Here is a 25,750-nt window from a genome sequence, read left to right on the forward strand (position 1 = left end):
CTCTTGGAATTCCTTATTCCTAAAGTCAAATGAAAGCTGGTTTTCTTTTTTTCTCTCTCTTTCTTTCTTTCTCCCCCCCTCCCCCCCAGCACTACTTAGCTCTGCTTTATGGTGGTTCAGGGGATTAAACCTGGGACTTTGGAGTCTCAGGCATGAGAGTCACTTTGCATAACCAATATGCTATCTACCCCCACCCTCTTTTTCTTTTCTGTCTTCTTTTTTTTATTATTTATAAAATGGAGAGAAATTGATAGGGGAGAAGGAGATAGAGAGGGAGAAAGGAGAGAGACATCTGCAGTAATGCTTCACTATTTGTGAAGCTTCACCCCTGTACTGGGAACTGGGGGTTTGAATCCAGGTCCTTGTACATGTACTCAACTGGGTGTTCCACTGGTTTTTTTAGTGCTTTCCTGGCAGCTGAACAGCTCTTAACAAACTCTGCAGCTGGGATTTGCACCTGGGTCTGTCTTGCAACTGGAGCCATTCTGTTCTCCAGTTCAACAGGATCCTGAGCCAAAGATGATGGAACTCAGAAGGGAGTCCATGGTCAGCCATGGGCAATCAGGGATTGCCAAAGGAGCCCTCAGATAGAAGTGTATGGAATGCCTAAACAAGGAACGTGTGTGTTATACATGTTACAGGGCAGGAGGTGGCATAACAGGCTAAGTGTATACACTAACCATGCGCAAGGGCCTGGGTTCAAGCCCGTGCTCCCCACCTGCAAGAGAGATGCTTCATGAGCAGTGAAACAAGGATTTTAGGTATCTCTCTGCCTTATCCAATAAGAAAGAAAAAGAAAAAAGCCTGCTGGCAACCGTGGATTCATAGTGCTGTCACGAAGCCCTAGCAATAACCTTGGTGGCAGGAAAACCACACACACACACACACACACACACACACACACACACACACACACACACACACATCACATGGTCTCCAGGAACAAAGCCAACAGTAGGTCCCCATGTTGCAGAAATTATCCCCAAACACAAGACCAGAGCTGAGTGTGGTGATGAGAGGAGCTTTAATACACTGGTGGTCAAGAGATCTGGATCTCTCCAGGAAGTTCTCTGTGCTGGACAAAGGAACAGCACTTCTTATATAGAGTTTTACATCTTGGTTACAAAGAGAATGTAGACATTGGCACACCGCAAGCACATGGCATGATCTCTGGCCCTGATGCTAGTTAAGATATGGGGGTCTTAGGAATCAGGCAAAGCGCAGCAGGTTAAGTGCAGGTGGCGCAAAGCGCAAGGACCGGTGTAGGGAGCCTGGTTCGAGCCCCTGGCTCCCCACCTGCAGGGGAGTCCCTTCACAGGCAGTGAAGCAGGTCTGCAGGTGTCTATCTTTCTCTCCCCCTCTCTGTCTTCCCCTCCTCTCTCCATTTCTCTCTGTCCTATCCAACAACAACGACATCAATAATAACTACAACAATAAAAACAAGGACAATAAAAGGGAATAAATAAATATTTAAAAAATATGGGGGTCTTATCTCCTCTGGCTAGACTGGATTCTTCCCTAGTTGTCCTGCTTAGGAGTGTGGAGGGAGGAGGTACAGTATCTGTAGTCACTGACTGCTGTGAAGCCCATCAGGCACAGCAGAAATACAGACTTGGGGGGGGTGGACTGTAGCACAGTGGGTTAAGCGCACATAGCGCAAAGCGCAAGGACCAGCATAAGGATCCTGGTTCGAGCCCCTGTGGTGAAGCAGGTCTGCTGGTGTCTTATCTTTCCCCCTCTTTGTCTTCCCCTCCTCTTTCTATTTCTCTCTGCCTATCGAACAACAACAGCAATAAAACAACAAAGGCAACAAAATGGAAAAAAATAAGTCTGCAGGAGCAGTGGATGCATGGTGCAGGCAGTGAGCCCCAGTGATAACCCTGGAGGCAAAAAAAAAGAAAGAAAGAAAGAAAAGAAATACAGATTTAGGTTATATGTCCCTATATCACAGAGGAAATACAAATCTCTACCAGGCACACAGATTAAAATACATAGGGTGAATCAGGAGAGTGTGCACTCTGTGTTCATCGATTTTTGTATTTCACCAACTATTCTCATTTCTAGAGGGTAAAGTCAACAGCCCGCCTCAGTAGCCTCCATCACTCTATGGGGATTGATTGCAACCTAGGCTAATCCCCTCCAATCTGTGCCCCCTAATTGCTCCCCAGAGGGCTCTAAAGCCCAGATCAAGTTCCTGCCACATCCTGTGGCTGTGCTCAGGCCCTCCCACTGGAGAGTGCTGTGGCAGGCTGTCCTCACCTCTTCCAGGGCTGCCTGGCCACTCTGGGCTCCTTGCAACTGCTTTTTGTAGAAAGGGGCTCTTCTTCCTATATTAGTAACTGACCATACTACTTAAAAAGCAGGTAGCTGCACCTATTTCTTTCTTTCTTTTTTTTTTTTTTTTTGGTTGTGTGGCAAGGGTGAGAGGAGAAGCCTTGCATATAGTCAGATTTTCCCGCTTACAGGGGCCCTTTTTGTTGTTCCATTTTTTTTTTTTCCATTCAGAGAGAGAAAGCTAGCTCACCAGCCCGACTCACCTATTCATTTGATCGTCATATGCACAGCCTACGGAACACAACTCTGTCCATGTACAAGTGAAGAGCTGGGGTACACTCACCCTGCGGGGACGCATAGTATCTACTCTCCAGCCACCTTTGCCCCTAAGCTGCAGGTTAACCACCAAAGGCCCCGTGGGCTGACCTCAGCTATTCGGGTTCACGCTCCGCGCATGCTCCGCAGAGCTGGACTACAACCCCCAGCATGCATTGCGGTGATGACAGCAAAGTCCCTTTCAAATCAGCCAATCAGTTGTCCTCGACGCCCGCGCCACATTTAAATCGCTGAGGTGCGGCTGCTGGCTGTTCTAGGTGGGGGGGGGGCTGGGATCTAACTGGGTCGGTCGGGGCGTTACTGGAGGTGGTGGGGGGCAAACGTGAGCCCGCCTCACTGTCTGGTCCAGTACAGACAGTTCAGTCCTGACTCGGACTCGCCCCGCCCCTTGGTCCCAGGGCTGAGGCCGGAGGGTCTAGGGCCGCATTTCACTGGGTGGGGGCGCGCGGCTCCGGCTCTCGCTCCGCTGACCTCTGACCCCTTGGTCCCGCAGCCACTTCCGGCAGCTCTGTCCTGGGAAGCGGAGCGCAGCGACCGGCCTGCAGCGGAAGATGGATGTCCCCAAGAAGGATGGTGCGTCTTTGTGGGTTGCGGTCTTGCTCCGTTGCTCGGTGAAAACTTGTCGGTTGATGTGTGCAGCGCCCATCCCCGGGCTCTGCACCCAGGAAATGTGGGTTGCTTGCCGGCAGCCAGCCTACAGCCAGCCAGCCAGCTAAATTTTCTCTGTCTTCTCCATTCTCTGCGGCCCCCAAGTGTCCAGATCCATCCTCGCGGGGATTCTACGCTTCCTGGTTTGTTGGCTACCGTGCATCCTATGCCAAGACTCCTCTAAGGCGCACGGGTATTTGTGGACGCGAATGGGCTGCTGTTCTTTGGTTTTCTTGCTGGTTTCTTTCTCCTAAGACTTGTTAAGATCTTTGTGGCCTTAGGAATGATCCTGGCCTGTGACTCTGCCGTCTTGTTCTGGCTTCGGGTGGCTTGACAAATCAGAGTGAGAGTACAACCTCACGGAACTTGTATTCTGTTTATTTTATTTTATTTTATTTTTTGCCTCCAGGGTTATTGCTGGGGCTCGGTTCCTGCACTATGAATCCACTGCTCCTGTGGCTATTTTTTCTTTTTTTTTCTTTTTTGGATAGGACAGAGAAATAGAGAGAGGAGGGGAAGACAGAGAGGAGGAGAGAAAGACAGACACCTGCAGACCTGCTTCACCGCCTGTGAAGCGACCCCCCTGCAGGTGGGGAGCCGGGGGCTCGAACTGGGAATCTTGGGCGGGTCCTTGTGCTTGGTACTATGTGCGCTTAACCCAGTTCGCTACCTCTTCTTCCTCCTCCTCCTCCTCCTCCTCCTCCTCTTCTTCCTCCTCTTCTTATTCTCCTCCTCCTCCTTCTTCCTTTTCTTCCTCTTCCTCCTCTTCCTCTTCTTCCTTCTCCTAGCGCACTACTCAGCTCTGGCTTATGGTGGTGCTGGGGATTGAACCTGGGACTTTGGAGCCTCGGGCATGAGAGTCTGTTTGCCTCCTCCATAAAACATTATTATCATTCTCTTGGGTATTGTATATCTTCCTTTTGCAGATGTAGGCCAGTATATATACAATATCAGCCTATTCCTCTTCTTTTTTTTTCTGATTTTTTTTTTATTGGGGAATTAATGTTTTACATTCAACAGTAAGTACAATAGTTTGTACATGCATAACATTCCCCAGTTTCCCATATAACAATACAACCCCCACTAGGTCCTCTGTCATCCTTCTTGGACCTGTATTCTCCCCACCCACCCACCCCAGAGTCTTTTACTTTGGTGCTATTTGCCAATTCCATTTCAGGTTCTACTTGTGTTTTTTTTTCTGATCTTGTTTTTCAACTTCTGCCTGAGAGTGAGATCATCCCATATTCATCCTTCCATTTCTGACTTATTTCACTCAACATGATTTTTTCAAGGTCCATCCAAGATCGGCTGAAAACGGTAAAGTCACCATTTTTTACAGCTGAGTAGTATTCCATTGTGTATATATACCACAACTTGCTCAGCCACTCATCTGCTGTTGGACACCTGGGTTGCTTCCAGGTTTTGGCTATTACAAATTGTGCTGCCAAGAACATATGTGTACACAGATCTTTTTGGATGGATGTGTTGGGTTCCTTAGGATATATCCCCAGGAGAGGAATTGCAGGGTCATAGGGTAGGTCCATTTCTAGCCTTCTGAGAGTTCTCCAGACTGTTCTCCACAGAGGTTGGACCAATTGACATTCCCACCAGCAGTGCAGGAGGGTTCCTTTGACCCCACACCCTCTCCAGCATTTGCTGCTGTTACCTTTTCTGATGTATGACATTCTCACAGGAGTGAAGTGGTATCTCGTTGTTGTCTTTATTTGCATTTCTCTGACAATCAGAGACTTGGAGCATTTTTTCATGTGTTTCTCGGCCTTTTGGATCTCTTCTGTGACGATTCCTCTTCTTATACCATAGGTCATTGGCTTATTTTGTTTGGTTTGTTAAATTTGTCCCAGTTTGTCTACTTCTTTCTTTTTCTCTTTCCTTTTTCTTCTTGTTTTTACCAGAGCACTGATCAGCTCTCCTTTATGGTACAGGAAATTGAACCTGGAACTTTGGAGCCTCAGGCATGACAGTCTCTTTGCACAACCACTGTGCTATCTACCTCACCCCTGTCTTTTTCTTTTTTAATGCAGTAATGGGAGATGAACCCAGGGACAGACACATGTGCATTGCCATCGCTGAATGCCGTTCCAGATCACTTTTCTTTCACTTGAGAGAGAAAGAGAGAGAAACAGACAGACAGACAGAGAGCACAGTGCTAGTTCGCCATCCAGGAATTCCCTCAGTGCTCTCCAGAGTTCTCCCATGACTCGAATCTCGGACCCCACAGATACCTCTAAGCTCTGGCTGAGTACTTATTTTTTAGATTTATTTTCTTTTCTTTTTTTTAAATTTATTTTATTTATTTATTCCCTTTTGTTACCCTTGTTGTTTTATTATTGTAGTTATTATTGTTGTTGTCGTTGTTGGATAGGACAGAGAGAAATGGAGAGAGGAGGGGAAGACAGAGAGGAGGAGAGAAAGACACCTGCAGACCTGCTTCACTGCCTGTGAAGTGACTCCCCTGCAGGTGGGGAGCCGGGGTTCGAACCGGGATCCTTATGCCGGTCCTTGTGCTTTGCGCCACCTGCACTTATCCCGCTGCGCTACAGCCCGACTCCCTAGATTTATTTTCTTAATTGGTTTAACAGTGGTTTACAGTATTACAGGATTTTTTTTTTTTTCCCTCCTCCAGGGTTATTGCTGGGCTCAGTGCCTGCACCATGAATCCACCGCTCCTGGAGGCCATTTTTCCCCCTTTTTGTTGCCCTAGTTGTTGCAGCCTCGTTTCGGTTATTATTGCCATTGTTGACGTTGCTTTGTTGTTGGATAGGACAGAGAGAAATGGAGAGAGGAGGGGAAGACAGAGAGAGGGGGAGAGAAAGACAGACACCTGCAGACCTGCTTCACCGACCGTGAAGCGACTCCCCTGCAGGTGGGGAGCTGGGGGCTCGAACCGGGTTCCTTACTCCGGTCCCTGCGCTTTGCGCCACATGCGCTTAACCCACTGCGCCACCGCCCGACTCCCTTATTTTTTTTTTTGCCTCCAGGGTTATTGCCAGGCCTCAGTGCCTGTACCATGAATTCACTGCTCCTGGAGACCATTTTCTCCACTTTTATTGCCCTTGTTGTTTTTATCATTGTTGTGGTTATTATTATTATTGTTGTTGTTGCTGCTGTCGTTGGATAGGACAGAGAGAAATGGAGAGAGGAGGAGAAGACAGAGGGGGGAGAGAAAGACAGACACCTGCAGACCTGCTTCACCACCTGTGAAGCGACTCCCCTGCAGGTGGGGAGCTGGGGGCTTGAACCGGGATCCTTCCGCCGGTCCTTGCACTTTGTGCCAAGTGTGTTTAACCTGCTGCACTACTGCCCGACTCCCAGTATTACACGATTTTTAGGAGCATATTTCACACTTATATGTACAACTCACGACCCCTCCCACCAAAGTTGCAGTGCCTGTTACCCCAAAGAGGCCCCCACTTTCCCTTTCATGTTCCCTCAATAACTGCTGGGGCTTTCACATAATCTAAGAGTCTGGTTATTATTTTTGTAAGTTTGTATATTTTAGTTATTTATATTCCACATAGGAATGAAACCATCCAATAGTTGTCTTTCCCTTCTTATTTCACTTAGCATAATCACCTCCACTTCCATCCAAATGACACAGTACCCTCTTCATAGATGAATGACAGGGCACTCACTCTTCCATTGAATATAGATTCCACAACTTCTTTATACAGTTATCTTTCAGTGACCAGTCCATTTTATATTCCATATATATATATTTTTTCCTCCAGGGTTATTGCTGGGCTCGGTGCCTGCACCATGAATCCACCGCTCCTGGAGGCCATTTTTCCCCCTTTTTGTTGCCCTAGTTGTTGCTGCCTCGTTGCAGTTATTATTGCCATTGTTGACGTTGCTTTGTTGTTGGATAGGACAGAGAGAAATGGAGAGAGGAGGGGAAGACAGAGAGGGGGAGAAAAAGACAGACACCTGCAGACCTGCTTCACTGCCCGTGGAGCGACTCCCCTGCAGGTGGGGAGCCGGGGCTCGAACCGGGTTCCTTACGCCGGTCCCTGCGCTTTGCGCCACGTGCACTTAACCCGCTGCGCCACCGCCTGACTCCCTCCATATTTATTTTTAAGAGAGAATGATGAGGGGAGGAAACAGAGGGGAGAGCTTAAAGCACTGCTTTGTTTGGGAAACTCCATTGGTTCTGTCCCTGGTACTCTGATGTGGTGCTGGGCATCGGCTCATTCTTGTTATTATTATTACTATTACTACTACTACTGTTTTATGCTATGCCATGATATGAACCAGGGTCTTCTTACCCAATTTCCCTTTTGTATGTATGCATGTGTGAATTTTAACCAGAGCTCCGTTTTGTGGTGATGCTGGTTACTGAACCTGGGGACTTCAGAGCCTCAGATGTGAGGTGTTACATAACCACTATGCTCTCTCCTCAGCCACCTGGCCCAAGTTTTCTATTTATTTTTATGTGCGAGGCAGACAGAAATGAGGAGAGGGGGAGTCGGGCAGTAGCGCAGTGGGTTAGGTGCAGGTTGCGCAAAGCGCAAGGACCGGCATAAGGATCCTGGTTTCAGGCCCCCCCCCCCATCTGCAGAGGGCAGAGGGGTCGCTTCACAGGTGGTGAAGCAGGTCTGCAGGTGTCTGTCTTTCCCCCTCTCTGTCTTCCTCTCCTCTCTCCATTTCTCTCTGTCCTATCTTAACGACGGTGATACCAATAACAGCAACAATAATAGCTACATCAACAATAAAAAATAAAAAAACAAGGGCAACAAAAGGGAAAATAAATAAATAATTTTAAAAAAATGAGGAGAGACCCCAGCACTGCTTCACCACCCATGGAGTTCCCACAGTGAGCATGTTGCTCCCATGTGATGCCAGGACCTGACCCTTCTTTATTGCTTTCCAAATTGACAGGATGAAAGCCAGGCAGTAACTCACAGCAGAGCACATGCCCTGCTAAGTATATGACCCTGGGTTTGAGACCAAGTGCCCCATGAAAGCACCATGGACAGCCCCAAGGGAAACTCCTTGGGGGTGGGGGTGGGGGTAGGAGTTGGTTGGTGTGCTCTCTCATTCTTTTTCTTCTCAAACAGACTAGAAAGTTGGGCTGAGAGGTTGCTCTGCAGTATGACACATGCACGAGGTCCTCAGTGCAGAGATGCATTAAAAATAGATTCTACAGTGTAAGTTGCATCTGCCTGTCAGCATGTAGAGTGATGATCGCTTTTTTCCTTCAAGTAAACCACCTGAAGCAGCCCTCACTTGGTCATGCAATATCCTTTTGTTGTTTCTGGATTCTACTTGTGAATGTTCCTCTTGGATTTCTATGGTATGAGACTAGCTTAATTAAGCATACTTGATAGGTTTCTGGTATGGTGATGTTTGCTTCCCAGAAATAAGTTAGTTAGAAGGTTTCTCTCTTCTATCATCTGGAGTCAAATAAATGGTCTTGGTATGATACATGCTTTGGAAATTTGTTAGAATTAGCAGTGTGAAACTCTAGGTGCATGGTGATGGAGAAAGAACTAAGCTGCAGTGAGAGTGTTAGAGATGAGAAACTGTACCCATGTGCAGACAACTGTACTGTAAACTGTTAACCTCCCAGTAAAAAATTAAAAAAAAAAAAAAAAATTGGCCCAGAGCAGTGAAGCCATGGTGATGGTGATGGGAAGTGAAATTTTATACTTGCTTTGATAGTACTGGTAATATTTCTTCTGTATATAATGTTTTTTTATATATAATATTTTTCTTTTTCTCCTCCAGTATTAATAACTGAACTTTTTTCCCTCTAGACATTCTTCTTTTGGCTGATGAAAAATTTGACTTTGATCTTTCATTGTCTTCTTTAAGGTAAACATAAGTTTTGTTTGTTTTTTTTTGCCTTGGGCATAACAGTATTCAGCTAAGTCATGTATTTTTCTGTTTTTATTTGTAATTAATAGTGCATTATGATTTTTAACAATTATGATGTATAGTGCCACACCAACCACTAAACAGAACTCAGTAAAGTCATTTAAATGCCAGTGCCACTAATCTTTTCCTTTTAAAATAGTGCCAATGAAGATGATGAAGTCTTTTTTGGACCTGTTGGGCATAAAGAAAGATGTATTGCCGCCAGCTTAGAGTTAAATAATCAAATTCCCAAAGAAAATGTTTCGCCGGCGTCTGAAAGTCAGTTCAACTGGAGTCCTCTCACAGGAGAAAAATTTGTGGAAATTTATAAAGAAGCTCACTTATTGGCATTACAGATAGAAAGCGACAACAAAAACAAGGAAGCTCAATCTGCCCAGTCTGAAGACCCTGGGAACCCTGGTGTGGAAAAATTCCTACAAGAATCAAAATTAAAAATAAACCTCTTCGAGAAAGAAAAGGAAATGCAGAAAAGCCCCCAGTCACTTAAAAGGGAGACATACCACCTGTCAGACATCCCCGTGCAGGGGTCACCACTCCTGAGAGACCAGCCGTCCTCCAGCATGGCCCTGCAGAGTGCTCCTCCCCCGGCCTGCCTCCCCCAGCCGCAGGGACCCCCACACCACGCACGTTCTTCTTTGGTGGGACCACGTACAACCGCTCATCCTCTCAAACAGACAGTAACTCAGAAAAAGGGTGTCAGCAAGTTGCCTCCTCCCCGAGCATCAAGTATTAGAGGGAAAAGTACTCAGTTGGCCCTGGAGAAGGTAGGCAACACCGCGTACTAGAACTTGTGTCTAGGAAACCAGCTACACTCCTGCTCCTTAGGCTGGAAACTGTCATGGGGACAAACCTGTGTGGCCATGAATAGGAAGGGAGTCGTGGAAAGGCAGAATAGCCTGGGGAACTCCCAAGAGGTGAACGTGGACGTGAACAGCGCCTCTTGGCTCTCATGATGCTAAAGCAGCTCCTTCTAAATTCTGTTTTCATTTTTCTTGTTATTTTGTGACAGCCCTGTGTGTTTCACCTGTTTCATTTCCATTAGCCTGCTGTTTCTTCCAAAAATTAGTCAATCTCCATCACCAGGACTTAGTTTGTTGTTTTTCACTGGGTACTAAATGAATGAGCTGTCTAGGGAAATAGCCGTGGATGGGTGTGCCTCTGGGGTTCAGTCCTTTGACCTTGGGAAACGGAAGGTCCCAGAGTTCTACCAGAGAGGGCATTCAAATAGGACAAAAGTGAACGCCAGGTGTTTCTGATCTGGTAGTGTTTGGCCTGGTTTGGCTCTGCTGGGGGAGAGACAGCTCCTGTTTTTGTTTTGTTTTGGTTTTGGATAGAGATGGAGAAAAACTGAGGGAGGCTAAGGAAGAGAGAGAGAGAGAGAGAGATCTGTGGCACTGCTTTACCACTTGTGAAGCTCCCCCTGTGCACATTGACAAAACTATAGGATAAGAAGGGTACGACTTCACACAGTTCCCACCACCAGAACTCTGTATCCCATCCCCTCCCCTGATAGCTTTCCTATTTTTTATCCCTCTGGGAGTATGGACCCAGGGTCATTATGGGATGCAGAAGGTAGAAGGTCTGGCTTCTGTAATTGCTTCTCTGCTGAACATGGGTGTTGGCAGGTTGATCCATACTCCCAGCCTGTCTCTCTTTCCCTAGTGGGGCAGGGCTTTAGAGGGATGGGGTTCCAGGGTGCTTTGGTGAGGTTGTCTGCCTGGGGGAGTCAAGTTGGCATCATGGTAGCATCTGCAACTTGGTGTCTGAAAAAGCATTAAGATATAAAGAAGAACAAATTGTTTAATAATCTGGAACCTAAAAGTAAGAATATAGCAGATGAGATTTGGGTTTTCATTTTGGAAAAAGCGAGTAGGTCTATTTTAGATGTATTCCAAAGGGCTCATGACTTTACTAATTTTTGTCTGAGCCTGACACCTAACATGCAGATGGGCCAAAGATATTATCTGGGGAGATGGTGTCAGGGTTGGAAATAGGACTAGAAGGCTGGATTAGGGAAGAGTGTAGCTCCCAAATCTTGGAAAAGTATATAAATTTTGTTAACGGTAAACCCCATCGATTTGACCCAGGGCCCATATTCAGTGCAGGAGCCTGTGTAACCTCTGCATCCCGGTAGGTCTGAGCTCACATTCTGTGGTCATAGCTAGGAACGTTCTTGACTGTACCCATTGCCAGACATGAGTATGATTTCTTTTAAAATGAAATACTTGTATTTTTCATTTTATTTTTTCATTAGTGATTTAATAATGATTAATGAGATTGTAAGATAAGGGATACAATGCCACATAGACCCCACCACAGAGAAAGATCAGAGCACTGTTCATCTCTGGTTTATGGTGGGGCTGAGGATTGAACCTGGGATCCAGAGCCTCAGGCGTGACAGTCTTTTGTGTAACTATTCTGCTGTCTCCCCAGTCTGAGGGCATGATTTTTTTTTTTTTAATTCTCCTACGGTAACAACCTTCATTGTTTAAATGGTAAACATATGACGGTATTAAATAGTTTGTTGGTGTGGGAGTAGATAACATAATGGTTATGCAAAGAGACTATAATAACTACAACAGTAAAACAACAAGGGCAACAAAAGGGAGTAAATAAGTATTTTTTAAAAAAGAAAGAAAGAGTTTTGTCTTTTCTGAGGCTCTCAGGTCCCAAATTCAATTCTAGGCACCATCATAAGCCAACATGGAACAATCAATACTCTGAGGGGTGGGAATGATAATTTGTCCTAGTTGTTAATTCTCTAGAGAAAACAAAGGTGAGAGTTTCTTAAGTAATAAGTTGACCAGTGTTAAAAAAGCTGACACATGGGGGCCAGGTGGTGGCGCACCTGGTTAAGTGCTCACATCACAGTGCACAAGGACCCAGGTTCAAGCTCCTGGTCCCCACCTGCAGGGGAAAAGCTTCACGAGTGGTGAAGCAGGGCTGCTGTTGTCTCTCTGTCTCGCTCCCTCTGCATCTCCCCCTTCCCGTTCAATGTCTCTCTGTCTCTAGCCAATAATAAGTAAATAAATTTAAAAAACAAAAACAAAAAAATAAATAAATAAATAATCTGATACATGCTATAACATCAGTGACGCCTGAAAACATGCTCAGTGAAAGAAGCCAGATACTAAAGGACTGTATGATTATAAAGTTGTGTATCATAGGTATGAGTCAGTTTACATGAAGTGACGGTGGTGGACAAATTGTATTGCCATCCTGGCTAGTGGCTGCCTAGACTGAGTTGTCTGAGGGGCTGGAGAATGAATGACTGCTGCTGACTGAGTTTAAGAGGCTCTTTGTACACCCATGCATTAGTTCCTCAGATGCCCTAGAATTTACTTGTATCAGGAATTTGTTCTTTTTAAATATATTTTATTTATGTATTAATGAGGAGATAGGAGGAGAGAGAGAAAGAACCAGACATCACTCTGGTACATGTGCTGCCAGGGATTGAACTCAGGACCTCATGCTTGAGAATCCAGTGCTTTATCTACTGCGCCACCTCCTGGACCACACGACAGGAATTTATTCTTTGACACTACCTACTAGTCAAAGAAAGATGGCTTCCACCACTAGACCGTGAAGGTATATAGTGATTGAGCAGCTCTCTGGTGAGCTGATGACCGTTTACTGCATGATTTCTTTCCCTCTGGTATTCAGACTTTGTGCAACTAGGGTCAGTTTCCTCTTTATCATCTTTAAATTAGAATCCTTATTGAGAAAGAGCATTAAGGATCTCTCTCTTAATGATGATCTTTTTTTTTTTTAGCTTTATTTTATTATTTTATAGAACAGAGAGAAATTGAGGGAGAGAGAGAGAGACAGAGAGACACATGTAGGACAGCTTTCACCATCATGAAGCTTTCCCCCTGCAGGTAGGGACTAGGGGCTTGAACCTGAGTGCTTGTGCATGGTAATACATGCACTTAACCAGGTATGCCACCACCCGGGCCCCTTGATGATCTGTTTTAAATGCAGAAGTGGACTTTACCATCTGGTGATTTGGTTTAGGACTTGAAGCTGCTGTCCTTCCTTTCTACTTGATGAGTAAGGAACAGGCGGCATTAGGAAGATAGTTGAGACTTGCGTTTGCTTTGGATTGAAACTCTAATGCTCCTCTTCACTTTGAAAATTTGAAATTTTTTTCAGCCTACAAAAGACATGCCAGCCAGTCCTTCCAGGATGAAAGCCACAAATGAAAAGGATGTGCCCCCAGCACAGCAGGGAGTGTTTCCCAGCACAGCAGGGAGTGTTGCCAGTCTGCCAGCCAGTGGGAGCCACCTGGTACAGGGCAAGCGCTTGCTCTCCATTCCAAACAAGGTGGGTCATAGACATTGTGGCTTGAGTGAAGGGACTAGGTGGCTGCTTTGTACACGTGTGAGGGAAGTGGTGAATAAGATCCTCAAGTGGCAGCTCAGTGACATGCAAAAGCACACAGGCCCGGGGGGCTGGGCAGCTACCACCAGCGCCTGCGTTGGCTGAGAAAAGTCTTAAGTGCTGGTGCTGGTGACAGTGGAGACGTCCCTGTTTGCAGAGGGGGTGCCACGGCAGCTCCTCACAGGCATGGAGACTGCTGTCTACATTTCCTGGCATTTTCTGGAACTGATGGCTGGGCTGACCTATGTGTGAGAATCATTGCTGGGACTTCTTAATAGTGCCCCAGAACAACCCAGCTGCTCCTGGCTAAGGGGACCCACCACTCTGCATTGCAGCAAGCCCCCCAGATGCTGCTCATGACAGATTCTATTTTTTTTTAAGATTAGTTTATTAATGAGAGAGAATCAGAGCATCATCTTGTATATGTAGTGCCACAGGCTGAACTCAGTACCTCATGCTTGAGAGCAACTCATGCCAGACTCATACCTTGAGCAGTACTGCTTGACTTGTTCCTTTAAGTTAGAGATCATCATAAAAAATGTAAAGCCTGGGAGTCAGGCGGTAGTGCAGCGGGTTAAGCGCAGGTGGCGCAAAGCCCAAGGATAGGCATAAGGATCCCGGTTCGAGCCCCTGGCTCCCCACCTGCAGGGGAGTCGCTTCACAAGCAGTGAAGCAGGTTTGCAGGTGTCTGTCTTTCTCTCCCCCCCTCTGTCTTCCCCTCCTCTCTCCATTTCTCTCTGTCCTATCCAATAAGGACGACAACAATAATAACTACAACAATAAAACAACATGGGCAACAAAAGGGAATAAATAAATATTTTTTAAAAAAATGTAAAGCCTAGGGCCAGATGATGGTAGCCTGACTAAGTGCATGTGTTACCAGGCACAAGGACTTGGGTTCAAGTCCCTAGTCCCCACCTGCCAGGGGGAAAGCTTCACAAGTGGACAGCAGGTCTCTCCGTCTCTCTCTCTCTCTTTCTCTTTCTCTCTTTCTCCATCCGTTTCAATTTCTTCATGCTGTATCAAATAAAATAATGAAGTCAAAAAAAAGAGAGTGAGAGAGAGAAAATGTAAAACCATACTCTTGGTAGATAATAAGTCATGAATACATACTGAAGCCGTGGTGATTTCCCCTTCCAATGTTCTGTTTTAGTCTGGGCTGAAGAAAACTCTGTTGAAACCGCCTGGTTGTGCCAGCAGTCTTGCAAGAAAGTCCTCCTCCTTGGGATCTGTTTCAGGTGTGTATGCCTTTCCAGCAACAGCTTAAGGTGAGGCTGTGTTCCGTGTTCTTGCCTGGACACTGAGCAGGGCAGATTGTGGGGTTTCTGCCCTTGAAGCACTTCCTTGCTCTGAGGAGAGGCACCCAGATCAGGGCTTCTGGCATAAGTGACGCAGCTGCCAAGCTGAGCAACAAAGCGCTAGTGGACACTAGAGATGCTGAGACCAGCCTCAGAGGACATGTAACCAGCTCAGAATTTATTCATTTATTTATTTATTTTGCCTCTGGGGTTATCACTAGGGCTTGGTGCCTCCACTACGAATCCACTGTTCATGGAGGCCATTTTTCCCATTTTTGTTGCCCATGTTATTGTTATTGCTGTTGTTGGATAGGACAGAGAAAAAAATGAGAGAGGAAGGGAAGACACCTGCAGACCTGTTTCATTGCTTGTGAAGCAACCCCTCTGCAGTTGGGGAGCTGGGGGCTCAAACCGGGATCCATATGCCCTGTCCTTGTGCTTTGAGCCATGTGTGCTTAACCCACTGCACTACTGCCCAGCCCCCCCCCCAGAAATTTTTTTTTTTTTTTGCCACCCAGGCTGGGAAGCCTGCAAGACAAATCCACCACTCTGGGCAGCCATTTTTCCTTTTATTTATTTGTTCATTTATTTTTCAAATTTTATTAGGTAGGACAGGGAAATTAGGGAGAAAGAGAGACACCTGCAGCACTGCTTCACCGCTCATGAGATATGAGATATCCCCCCGCGGGTGGGCAGCAGGGCCCCAGCCTGGGTCCCTCCGCGCGTCTTGATGTGTGCACTCAGATGTACTGTAGAATTACTGTTCCAGATAACTTAACACTTAATGACCCTTATAACTCTTGGTTGTTTATTTAAATCCCTGGACCCAAACCTGTTTCAAGGCCATGTTTTAACCTTGCCAATCGAAGAGTGCCATCTAGTGGTAAAAGAGAGAATGTCCAGGGAAAGGCCATCAGTTTCCTGCTTTTAGGGACGAAATCAAATCCTCAAGTTTTATTTGCTCTGCATACAGTAATCCAGGCAGCATTGTATGCACTTGTCCACAGCAGGGGGAAAGCGTACACTCAGGAGGAGTCTGCTGGATTTGAATGCCTATCTGCAAGTTGGTGGATAAAATAACTTGTTTCTGAGGCTTCACCACCGAGGGGATGGTGTCTTCCCTATAATGTTACTCGTTAGAACCACCAAGCAGAGTGCCGGCGAGCTCTGGCTTGTGAGGACACACACACATACGGTTCAGCCAGAGGGAGTGCTGCTCTGTAAGATTGTGAAGATGCCTGTGCTGGTTTTGTTCATGATCTCTGCATCCCTGCCTCTGGGAAACGTTAGGGTCAGTGGGACCCCTGGCATGTGCACAGCAGAATCACAGAGGCCACATGATGGCATGCAGGGAGAAAAATCATATAACTCAGTCACTGACTCTGCCCACAGCAGAAATCTCCCGGAGCTGAGTGGACAGAAGTGTTAATCTAGTCACAATGCCCTGCCAGGATAGTCAGAGATGGGGAGGGGACTGGGGTGAGAATACACAACCGATACTGATTCCCTTAGATTATGATTATGATTGTGTAGATTACATGTTATAACATAGTGAGTCATCCGCACACGGCCCTTCCTATAGAATCTTTTATCAGATTGTCACAGGTACTAGTTATTTGCCAGCTGAGTGCTTTTTTCTCTGATTTGCCTGCTACTCAAAATTGGTGTGACTCAACCTCCCAGTCAGTTAACGGAATCGGTATTCTCACCCCAGTCCCCTCCCCCTCTCTGACTATCCTGGTAGGACATTGTGACTAGATTAACACTTATGTCCACTCAGCTCCGGGAGATTTCTGCTGTGGGCAGAGTCAGTGAAGGGTTGTGACTAGAATTAATGCCTTGGGTCACATTCCGCAAAGCCGCAACCCACCTGGTCCTGTGTTGGACATCATGTTCCTATGTAGGGATTCGTTTGCTTCACTTGAAAACATTTTTAAGGTAGATGTTCTAAAGATAGCACATGTGCATGTTTGTGCATTTCACAGTAACAAGTTCAACTGATAACCAGATGTTGTGGATCTCCTCTTGTAGCTAAAGCAAGTGAGCGTTCAGGTGTTCCTGTGGACCGATCCCACTCTCTCTCCAACACCATCCCGCCAGGCCGAACGGGGCCCGCCCCAGCTCGGCAGTCTGTGCAGGCGGCCCCCATGGGAGTGTCTTGTAAGCAGAGCCAAGGGGCCAAGGTTGCTGACTTGTCTGTGGAGCCCCCCAGGGTGCCTGACACAGCAGCTTCCACCCAAACCCTGACTCCAGAGCCTAGAGGCCTGGGGCGGAACTCTCGTCCCAGTTTGTCACAGTCTTCACAACTACGCAAACCCGAGAGTACAAGAAGGCGAGACTCCTCTGTCAGCGCCAAGGCAAAGGCACTTCCGACCCCCACAAACCCGTTTAAAGTCCCCAAATTCCCTACTGGTAAGTCTGAGATTTTGAAGTGTTTCAGTTATTTACAAGAAAGAAATGAGAGAACCCGGACGTCACTCTGGCTCATGTGGTGTTGGGCTGACCTAGGCTCTTCCACCCAACCACCTCTAGTGTTGCTTAATGTTTTGTTTCTCTTTGCTTTGTTTGCTTTTCCTTTTAAGTATTTGTTTTGATGATGGTGATTTCCTTACTGCCTAAAAAGCAAAAACAAAACAAATAAAGGCATTTTAAGGGGGCCGGGCAGTAGCACAGTGGGTTAAGCGAACATGACGCAAAGCGTACACACCAGTGCAAGGATCCCGGTTTGAGCCCCCCGGCTCCCTACCTATGGGAGGGTCGCATCACAAGCAGTGAAGCAGGTCTGCAAAAATGTCTTATCTTTCCCCCTCTCTGTCTTCCCGTCCTCTCTTGATTTCTCTCTGTCCTATCTAACAACAATGACAGCAATGACAACAATAATTGACAGTAGTAATAACAACAATGATAAACAACAAGGGCAACAAAAAGGAAAAAATAGCCTCTAGGAGCAGTGTATTTGTGGTGCAGGCACTGAGTCCCAGCAATAACCCTAGAGGCAAAAAAAAAAAAAGAATGGATGAAAGCAAATGAATGAAACTTGTCTAAATTAAAAAAAAAAAAAAAGCATTTTAAATATACTGTCCTGGCATCTTCTGATTTGCATATTCTCATATTCTGGATGAGAACCCAGTAGAGTTGTGCTTTACATCAGCCCTTCTCTATCGTTGCTCTTTGGCCGCTCTTAAGATTTCATCTTGGATGGGGTAGATAGCACAATGGTTATGTAAAAAGGTGGGGGGGACGTAGAGTTAAAACACATTTTAAAAAAATGTGAAATACCAGTGGAAAAGATTTCTTCTTTCAGGAAGAAATTTCTTCTTTCGGGCGGTAGCACAGCGGGTTAAGTGCAGGTGGCACAAAGCCCAAGGACTGGCGTAAGGATCCCGGTTCCCCACCTGCAGGGGAGTCGCTTCACAGGTGGTGAAACAGGTCTGCAGGTATCTTTCTCTCCCCTCTCTGTCTTCCCCTCCTCTCTCCAATTCTCTGTCCTATCCAACAACAACATCAATTACAACAATAAAACAACAAGGGCAACAAAAGGGGATAAATAAATATATATATATTTTAAAAAGGCTCTTGCTTGTATAAGTGTAGTGCATGAAGATGTGCAGGACTAGAGCTTGAGCCCATGAGGAAGGCTCTGAACTATAGCGGGAGCTGTGTGACGTTGACAGTGAATGCACATCGTCATAGCTGTGGGCCTGGCAGGTCTTCTCTGGGGGCCCACCTGGCCAGCATCTTCCTTTTCTGCCATTTTTGTGGCACCATGGGAATGCGGCTTGCCCTGGAGGCAATCAGGGGTCTACTAGAACCAGATTTGACCTACTCATGGCACACACCTCCTCTCTCATCTCAGGTGAACTCCCAGGCGGTGCCACACCTCAGCTCTCTCAGGCTCAGAGACCGCAGTCCTGCTCGTCAGTGGGGAGGTACGGAGGCACTCTCCTTTCTTTCTCTACCACAATGCCAATGAACTGAAGCATCTAAAAGAACATTCTCTGACTGTGTGGGTGGATGTGTATGCATTGGCCTTTAGCCCAGGCTCTTGGGGTGCAGACCAAGCCCCCGCAGAATGAATATCACTTTTATGTCCGTTGCATTGATGCCACTTCTCAGCCATGAGCCGGCAGTTTCCGGCAAGGCTTTTCCTCAGACGCCTTTAGGAGTGCTGGAGTGCCCAGCCGGCCCAAAGGCTCTGATTCTTCAGTGTGCAGTGGAGCCTGGCACCTGCAGTGCCTGCAGGATACTAGTTTGTGCTATAGTGGGAACCACTGGCATAGTGTACTTATTCAGTCCTGGGTTTGAATCCCACCTCCACCACTTCCTGCCTGTGCTCTTCTGCTGCTTGCTATTGAAAATATCGTGTGCCCCCCCCCCTTTCTTTTTGTTCTGATAGGGCAGAAGAATCGAGAGGGGAGGGGTTATAGAGAGGGAAAGAGAGAGGTCTCTGTGCAGGATAATGTGTGCGTTCAACTGGTTGCACCACCACTCAGCCCCTGGTCCTCATCTCTCCCCGTCACCTGTTCAGGAGCATGTTGTTGAGCCCACACAGCAGATCCTGCTACCAGTGGGAAAGCACGGGCACAGGCTGCCTCTACACTCCTCCCATTGGCAACTTCACTGCCACTTGCCAAGGGTAGAGAACGACTTCATCCCAACGCCCAGCCTGTTCTAGTGACCAGGACCAGCTCAGCTCTCCGAGTGCTCTGTCCCAGCAGAGAGCCCCTGCCCAAGTACCACTTAGTCCCACCTGCATGTCACAGTCTCCCCCCCGTGAACTGGGGCTGGGGACTGAAGTGGTGGCTTCCGGCCCACAGAGCAGCGTTTTGTGCACTGTGATGCTGCTGCTGCTGCTGCTGCTGCTGCTGCTGCTGCTGCTGCTGCTGCTGCTGCTGCTGCTGCTGCTGGTGCCATTGTGTGGCTAGAGTGGGACCCTGCCTTGCTCGGATGGGATGGGCAAGACAAGCACTGGATTTATACCCTAAAACTAGGCTCTGATCTTAGCTCTGCCCTGGGCCAACTTGTATGAACCTTCTATGAACTTTTCGATGAAACCGAGCTTTATTTACCTGTGTGTGAACTTGGGAGATGCAGCAGGGGTTCAGACCAGGAGCGTTTCCTTACAGCGTCGGTTGTTCTACGATTCCCTCCCTTGTGCGTGGATCCAGTGGTCGAGCACAAGGCCCCTCTCCTACCCCACCCCCCATACAGCAGTGCTGGCCTGGCTTCACTCTCCGTCTTCCCATCTGTACAAGCAGGAAAGCAGGTCTGGGGCCAGGAGGTAGCTCAGTGGCAACAGCACATGCTTTAGTGTGCAGGCCTTGGGTTTGATCCCCGACACCACACGGGAGCACCACGGGAATCACTGGAGGGAAGCTCTATGGACAGTGGGGTCCACTTAGCAGTATTGGACATGTGCAAGTTCCCCTGGTTCAGTCTTGGTAATGCTAAAAGAAAAAAAAAAAAATGAGAGCACTTCCTACCTTCAGGATTGCTTAGAGGCTTTGTGTGCATTTATTTCCACTGGGCGTTGGGGTAGAGCCGGCCATGCTCAGCTAGCAGGGCTTCGCAGAGGACAGTGACTCCACTTCAGAGCACCCCTGGGTGCCTGTGCTCTGTGGAGTGGGGTTTCTGGTTTTCAGTGAATATTAATCAGTTTGTTTTTAGATTCAAGAATATAAAAAGCAGCCCTTGATGATGACAGAACCGATGGGTCATCCTTAGACCTCTTGTGGCTTCCGTATTAATGGGAGGGTCTTGACTGGTTTATTTAACTACTGACTTGACTCAACCCCTCTTTATTAACAACAAAAAGTTAGGCAAATCCCTTAGCAGTTAAAAACAAGTGTTGAAAGGGTCTGGAGAAATCATGCCTGGAAAACCAATACTGGGTCCACACTTCACTCCCTGGTGTTCCCACCTGATTCAGGTGAACTCACACCTGGGAGTGACCTAGCTAGCAGTGAATCCTGTCTACACATGCATGCGTGCACTCACACCCAGCTAAAGCTCACCGTGGGTTGGTCTTCCTTATGGGCATATTGATATCTCCCTCAGGTAAAGTTAGATCTCTTCTGAAGCACCCAAGAAGTTCATTTATGAAGTGGTCACATTTGACAGAAGAGCAACAAGGTCTCCTACTGAGGAACTGGGAGCCCACACCAGCTTTCTTCTGTAGAATCTCAGTCCTTCCCTGGCTAGAGCCCCTTCTTCAAAGACTAGCCTTCCTGGCTTGTCTCTTGGGTTACAACTTCAGAACCTTCTACCACATTAGCACGCTGACCCAGGGGTTAGAGTTTACCTTTTATTAGATGTTCTCAGCTTTAAGCTAATTTTGTTTCTCCAGTGTCCTTCACAGCACTCCTGCTAGAAACTCGTCAGGACCTGCCTCCCAGAGCTCTTTAAGCAGCACCCGGACCCCCATGAGTACTAGACGCCTCTCAGCCTTGCCCACACCCGCTGGCCGGCGACTCTCTGGCCTCCAGTTTTTGACCCCCAGAACCATGCCCAGGACCCTGGCCTCTCCCCTGTGTATGCCCACTCAGCAACTTTCTTCCGAGCCCCAAAAAAAATCCTCCACAAGGTAAGAGATAACATTTGCAGTAAGTTTGTCTCATTCATAAAGCCTCAAATGGTCTTTGTGCTAGAGAGTCCTCTCTGTACCGAGCCATTTATCAGGAAGCAGCTAGGCTGAGGGCCTTTGCTCTTCTGAGGACAGTGATGGGAGTCTGGCCCCACTCTCCTGAAGGCATGTCTCTCAAAGGAAAGGGCCACATTGCCTCCTTCATCAGCCTCACATTTGACTTCAGGGGAGAAAGCGGATGCCTATGCGGTTTCACTTTGCACAGACAGGCCTCACACAGAGCGGAGGCCGGGAGCAAAGCTGCACATAAGGAATGTTCGAGTCAGGCTTTCGGAGATCTGGCACCATTCTGTGACTGAATCCTGGAAGAGAGGGAGGCCTACAGCCAGGGTTTCAGAGTGACCACTCTCAGGTTTCCTGAAAAGTTGGCTCCAAATTCCATTCAGAGCACCTGTGGCCCTTTCCTCTCCCCTCCTCTTCTCATCTCTGCTCTGCCCACACTGTCATGGACACACTGTGTCATGGGCAGGCCTGTCCCTGTCATCTTCTGTGCTGCAATGCCTGCCCCGGGGCCCAAAATAGCTTCTCCCTCCCTGTTATTAAGACTGTGTTCTGAGTCCTTTCTGGAAAGCCCCACCACTCCATTCAGTTCTGCTTTGCTTCCTCAGAGTATTTCTTGCTTTCTCACTGTTCCATCATAAAGCTGACTACTTGACGGTGGTCTGATTCCCCTCTAGCACAGGTGTCCTCAAGAGCTGGGGCTCCTGTCAGTCTCATTGCCACATTCCAGAGCTCCTGACACTCAGTGGGTCTTGGGAATCATCAAAGTAGAATATATCATTGGGTGTCTTGTGTGTGAGTGAGACATAACAACTAGGCTTCCAAATGTCTTAATACATTTCTCTCTTGCTCCATTGTGGAAAGTTGTGAGAAAGATGGAGGGCCATTGTCATCCCTCTACACCCCAGGCACTCTCCACTCTGTGACACTTCTCTTTCCAAAGTAAACAGCCACCCACACGCTCATTATGGAAATGTTCTTAGAAGTTCTCTTTTTCCTCCTGTAGAATGGCGTCAGAGAGAGGAAGCAACAGCAAAGCTGTCTCTGGGCACCCAGACCTGTGGCCTGATGGGAACTTTTCTCCTCCATTCTCTGTGCCACAGGCACTTAGCTTTTCTCCAGAAAAGATTGATTGCACTTTTTCAAAGTCTGTCACTACAGAAGTGGCAGCGGTTGAAGTACCACCTGAAGACACAGCCCCTCCTGAGGTAATTTCCTAGTTGCCAGTCACTCAGCACAGTGGCCTACAGTCACGGCCCCTGGACTTCACTTATGACCTCAGGACTTCAGTGCTCACTGAGACATAAAACCAGGACTTTTCTCCCCACCCTGACCCCCACATTTGACATCTGAGGGCTGAGGTCAAAAGATAGAAAGCAGGAAGCAGTGGAAGTTCATGCCGTTGTCCAGTGTTGTCCAGGCAGGAGGGAAGGCATGGGAAAGGGAGAGGCTGGTCCAGCTAGTCCTCCCAGCACCGACCCACTCAAGACAGGCAGCCCACCTTCCTTGGGTTTCCAGATTGCCACCTGGGGACAGAAATGAAACATGCTTTCCCAGCACAGCTGACTGAAAACACCTTGTGTTCCTGTCTAGGCTGTTCTTGTGGACATCAAACTAGACCAACTTACTATTACTCCAAAAGTTGAAAGCACACCCCTTGTCGACCTCCCTCTTATCGACTTCTCCAATACCCCAGAAGCAAACGTCGCTTTGGGGTCAGAAAGTCGACCTCTGATCGACCTGCTGGTAAATACCCCTGACATGAGCAGGAGCACAGCACTGAAGCCTGGCCATGAGGTGGGACAGGTAAGAACAGGCGGTGTCAGTTCTGGGCTTATCTCGGGCAGCACGGTAGCCTGGTGAGTGGCTATCAGGCCTCACAAGGGTGTGTGTCTGCGGGTCCACTTCATCTTTGGTGGTGTGAGGAGCAGGGCCGAGCTGCTGGCGCCTAATGTATGAGCGAGTCTGATGCTGAAGGGGTGAGAGTTCTCCAGTGTGCCCCAAACATGAATTGTCCATTAAGTGGTTCATGGGAAAAATGGCTCCTGGGTGGCTTCTTCAGTTTACTGTGTGTGGGGACAGCCACCATGGCCACTCAGCTCACCTGTCCCTTGTCTCTTGCAGCTAATAGACTTGGCCTCTCCTCTGATCCAGCTGAGTCCTGAGGCAGACAAAGAAAACGTGGATTCACCTCTGATCAAATTCTGAGTGGAACTAAGTCCTTTAAATTGTACTCTTTTTAAAGAGAACTTTCCGTCCTGAAGTAGTTTTACTCTTAGAAATCGGTTCTAGGAGTAACTGCACTGGAAAAAGGAAAACCAGCCTAAGTAGTTATGTTGCTGGGATGGGTGGGGAGGGGGTGGCCTGGGGGGGTGGTTTCCAGACAGAGGTCACACCTGTCACACAGCTCCCCTCTCCCGCTGCCCCCACTGTGCTGGAGTCGGATGTGGAAACTGCTCCGGATGAAGACTTGTGGGGGATATTTTGTTTGTAAAGGAACAAGTAATTTGTTTTAAAATTAAAGCTGTATGAAGTTATGTATTCTAGGTTTAAATTAAATTGTAAGTATATAAAAATATACTAAAGCTTGTGATTCTTAGGACTATCTTGATTTTATTTATTTATTTTTTAGAGGAGGGAAAATGGTTGTTTACAGTAAAGTTGTCGGCACACGTGGATACAGTTTCTCAATCTAAGCAAACAGTCTCGCTCCCAGTTTAGGCCTTTACTCTCCATCATGCACTGGGACCCCAACACCCTTTTCACCTCACCTCATCCCTTTCCCCCACCCCCACCCTGAGTCCTTTGCTCTGCTAGACACTATCTAGATTCTTACATGGAGCAGTTTTCACTGTCTTAATCTGTATGGAAGGTTTGTAGTTTCCAAACTACTATTTAACGGGATCTGAACGCAGACTCCAGAGCCCACCTGGCCCTGGGCAGCCTTGTAGCCTGCTGTTTGCACTGGGCATGGCAGTGAGCCACATTAAATGGGCTGCGGCACACACTTCGAGAGAGGCGCCGCTCAAACAAGGCAGGTGCAAAACGAAGAGGGCTGTGTGAATACTGAGGTGCCCAATCACAGGCCCTCAGCACTGCTGGGAGCTACAGTACCCGGTGGGGACAGCAAGGGACATGGGTGCTGAGTTCCTGCGAAGCAGACTCCCTGACTGGCTTACTATAATATTCTTTTTTTAAAAAAAATTTTTTTCCCTTTTTGTTGCCCTTGTTGTTTATCGTCGTTATTGGATAGGACAGAGAGAAATGGAGAGAGGAAGGGAAGACACAGGGGAAGACAGAGAGGGAGAGAAAGACAGACACCTGCAGACCTGCTTCACCGCCTGTGAAGTGACTCCCCTGCAGGTGGGGAGCCGGGAGCTCGAACCAGGATCTTGATGCCGGTCTATGTGCTTTCCGCCATGTGCACTTAACCTGCTACGCCACCGCCCGGCTCCCATAATGTGAGATTCTAAACACTAACTAGCTGTCCTTACAGCCACTAGTCTGCTGTCATCTCTCTCTTTAATTGAGGTAGTATTGGTCATGACAGAGAATCTGGCATTAGTGCAGCAAGTTAAGAGTATTGACATTCAGAGTCATGACATTCAGTATATAGGCTTCAAGTGTATGATCTTTTAAATTAATACCTATAAGTTATTAATAAGCCTCCACATTAATGCCTGTCAATACATATTGTAATTTAATACCTGTATATTAATACCCATAGCATTGTTTTCTTCCAGAATTCTAGGTAGGTTTTTTGTTTTTTGCCTCTAGGGTTATTGCTGGGACTTGGTGCCAACACTACGAATCCAATGCTCCTGGAGGCCATTTTTTCCATTCCTTTTTTTATTGGATGGGACAGAGAGAAATTGAGAGGAGGGAAGATAGAGAGGGGGAGAGAAGGACACCTGCAGACCTGTTTCACCGCTTGTGAGGCACCCCACTGCAGGTAGGGAGGCGGGGGCTCAAACTGGGATCCTTGTGCTTCATACTGCGTGTGATTAACCCAGTGCGCTACCGACCAGACCCACAGAATTCTAGTTCGACCCATAACCTACTCATGAAGTTGTGTCACATTATCAGGCTACTGGTAGACTCCTTCTTCTTCTAGCGTTTGCCCTTCTTCCGTAGCCAGTTAACAGCGTCAGGTTGAGCCTGATGTAAAGTTTCGAGACCTCCTTTGAATCTGGAGAGGTGGCAGTCGTTGACTATGTGGGTCATAGTCTGTCTAGCCGCAGGGGCAGTTCGGGTCGTCTCTGGCTCCCCGGCAGTG

The 25,750-nt window shown here is 47.4% G+C and overlaps 1 protein-coding gene across 6 annotated transcripts; it reads left to right on the forward strand.

The window, feature by feature from the left end:
* Window positions 1-1,307: 1,307 nt before the first annotated feature.
* On the forward strand, window positions 1,308-24,073 carry GTSE1 (G2 and S-phase expressed 1). Of its 6 annotated transcripts, none has more exons than XM_060188788.1 (13): window positions 1,310-2,867; window positions 3,104-3,183; window positions 3,364-3,451; window positions 9,033-9,090; window positions 9,293-9,917; window positions 13,306-13,476; window positions 14,687-14,771; window positions 16,863-17,243; window positions 18,688-18,760; window positions 21,178-21,414; window positions 22,481-22,682; window positions 23,068-23,280; window positions 23,599-24,073. In XM_060188788.1, the coding sequence occupies exons 2-13, from the start codon at window positions 3,166-3,168 to the stop codon at window positions 23,680-23,682; spliced, it is 2,235 nt and encodes a 744-aa protein (XP_060044771.1). In that variant the 5' UTR covers window positions 1,310-2,867; window positions 3,104-3,165; the 3' UTR covers window positions 23,683-24,073. The 6 variants fall into 6 exon arrangements, with proteins under 6 accessions (XP_060044775.1, XP_060044771.1, XP_060044770.1 ...); XM_060188787.1 differs by having other exon boundaries at window positions 1,310-2,845; XM_060188792.1 differs by lacking the exon at window positions 21,178-21,414 and having other exon boundaries at window positions 1,308-2,845.
* The last annotated feature ends 1,677 nt before the right edge of the window (window positions 24,074-25,750 follow it).

The sequence above is a fragment of the Erinaceus europaeus genome, chromosome 4, assembly GCF_950295315.1.
Source record: "Erinaceus europaeus chromosome 4, mEriEur2.1, whole genome shotgun sequence".
NCBI classification, from domain to species: domain Eukaryota; kingdom Metazoa; phylum Chordata; class Mammalia; order Eulipotyphla; family Erinaceidae; genus Erinaceus; species Erinaceus europaeus.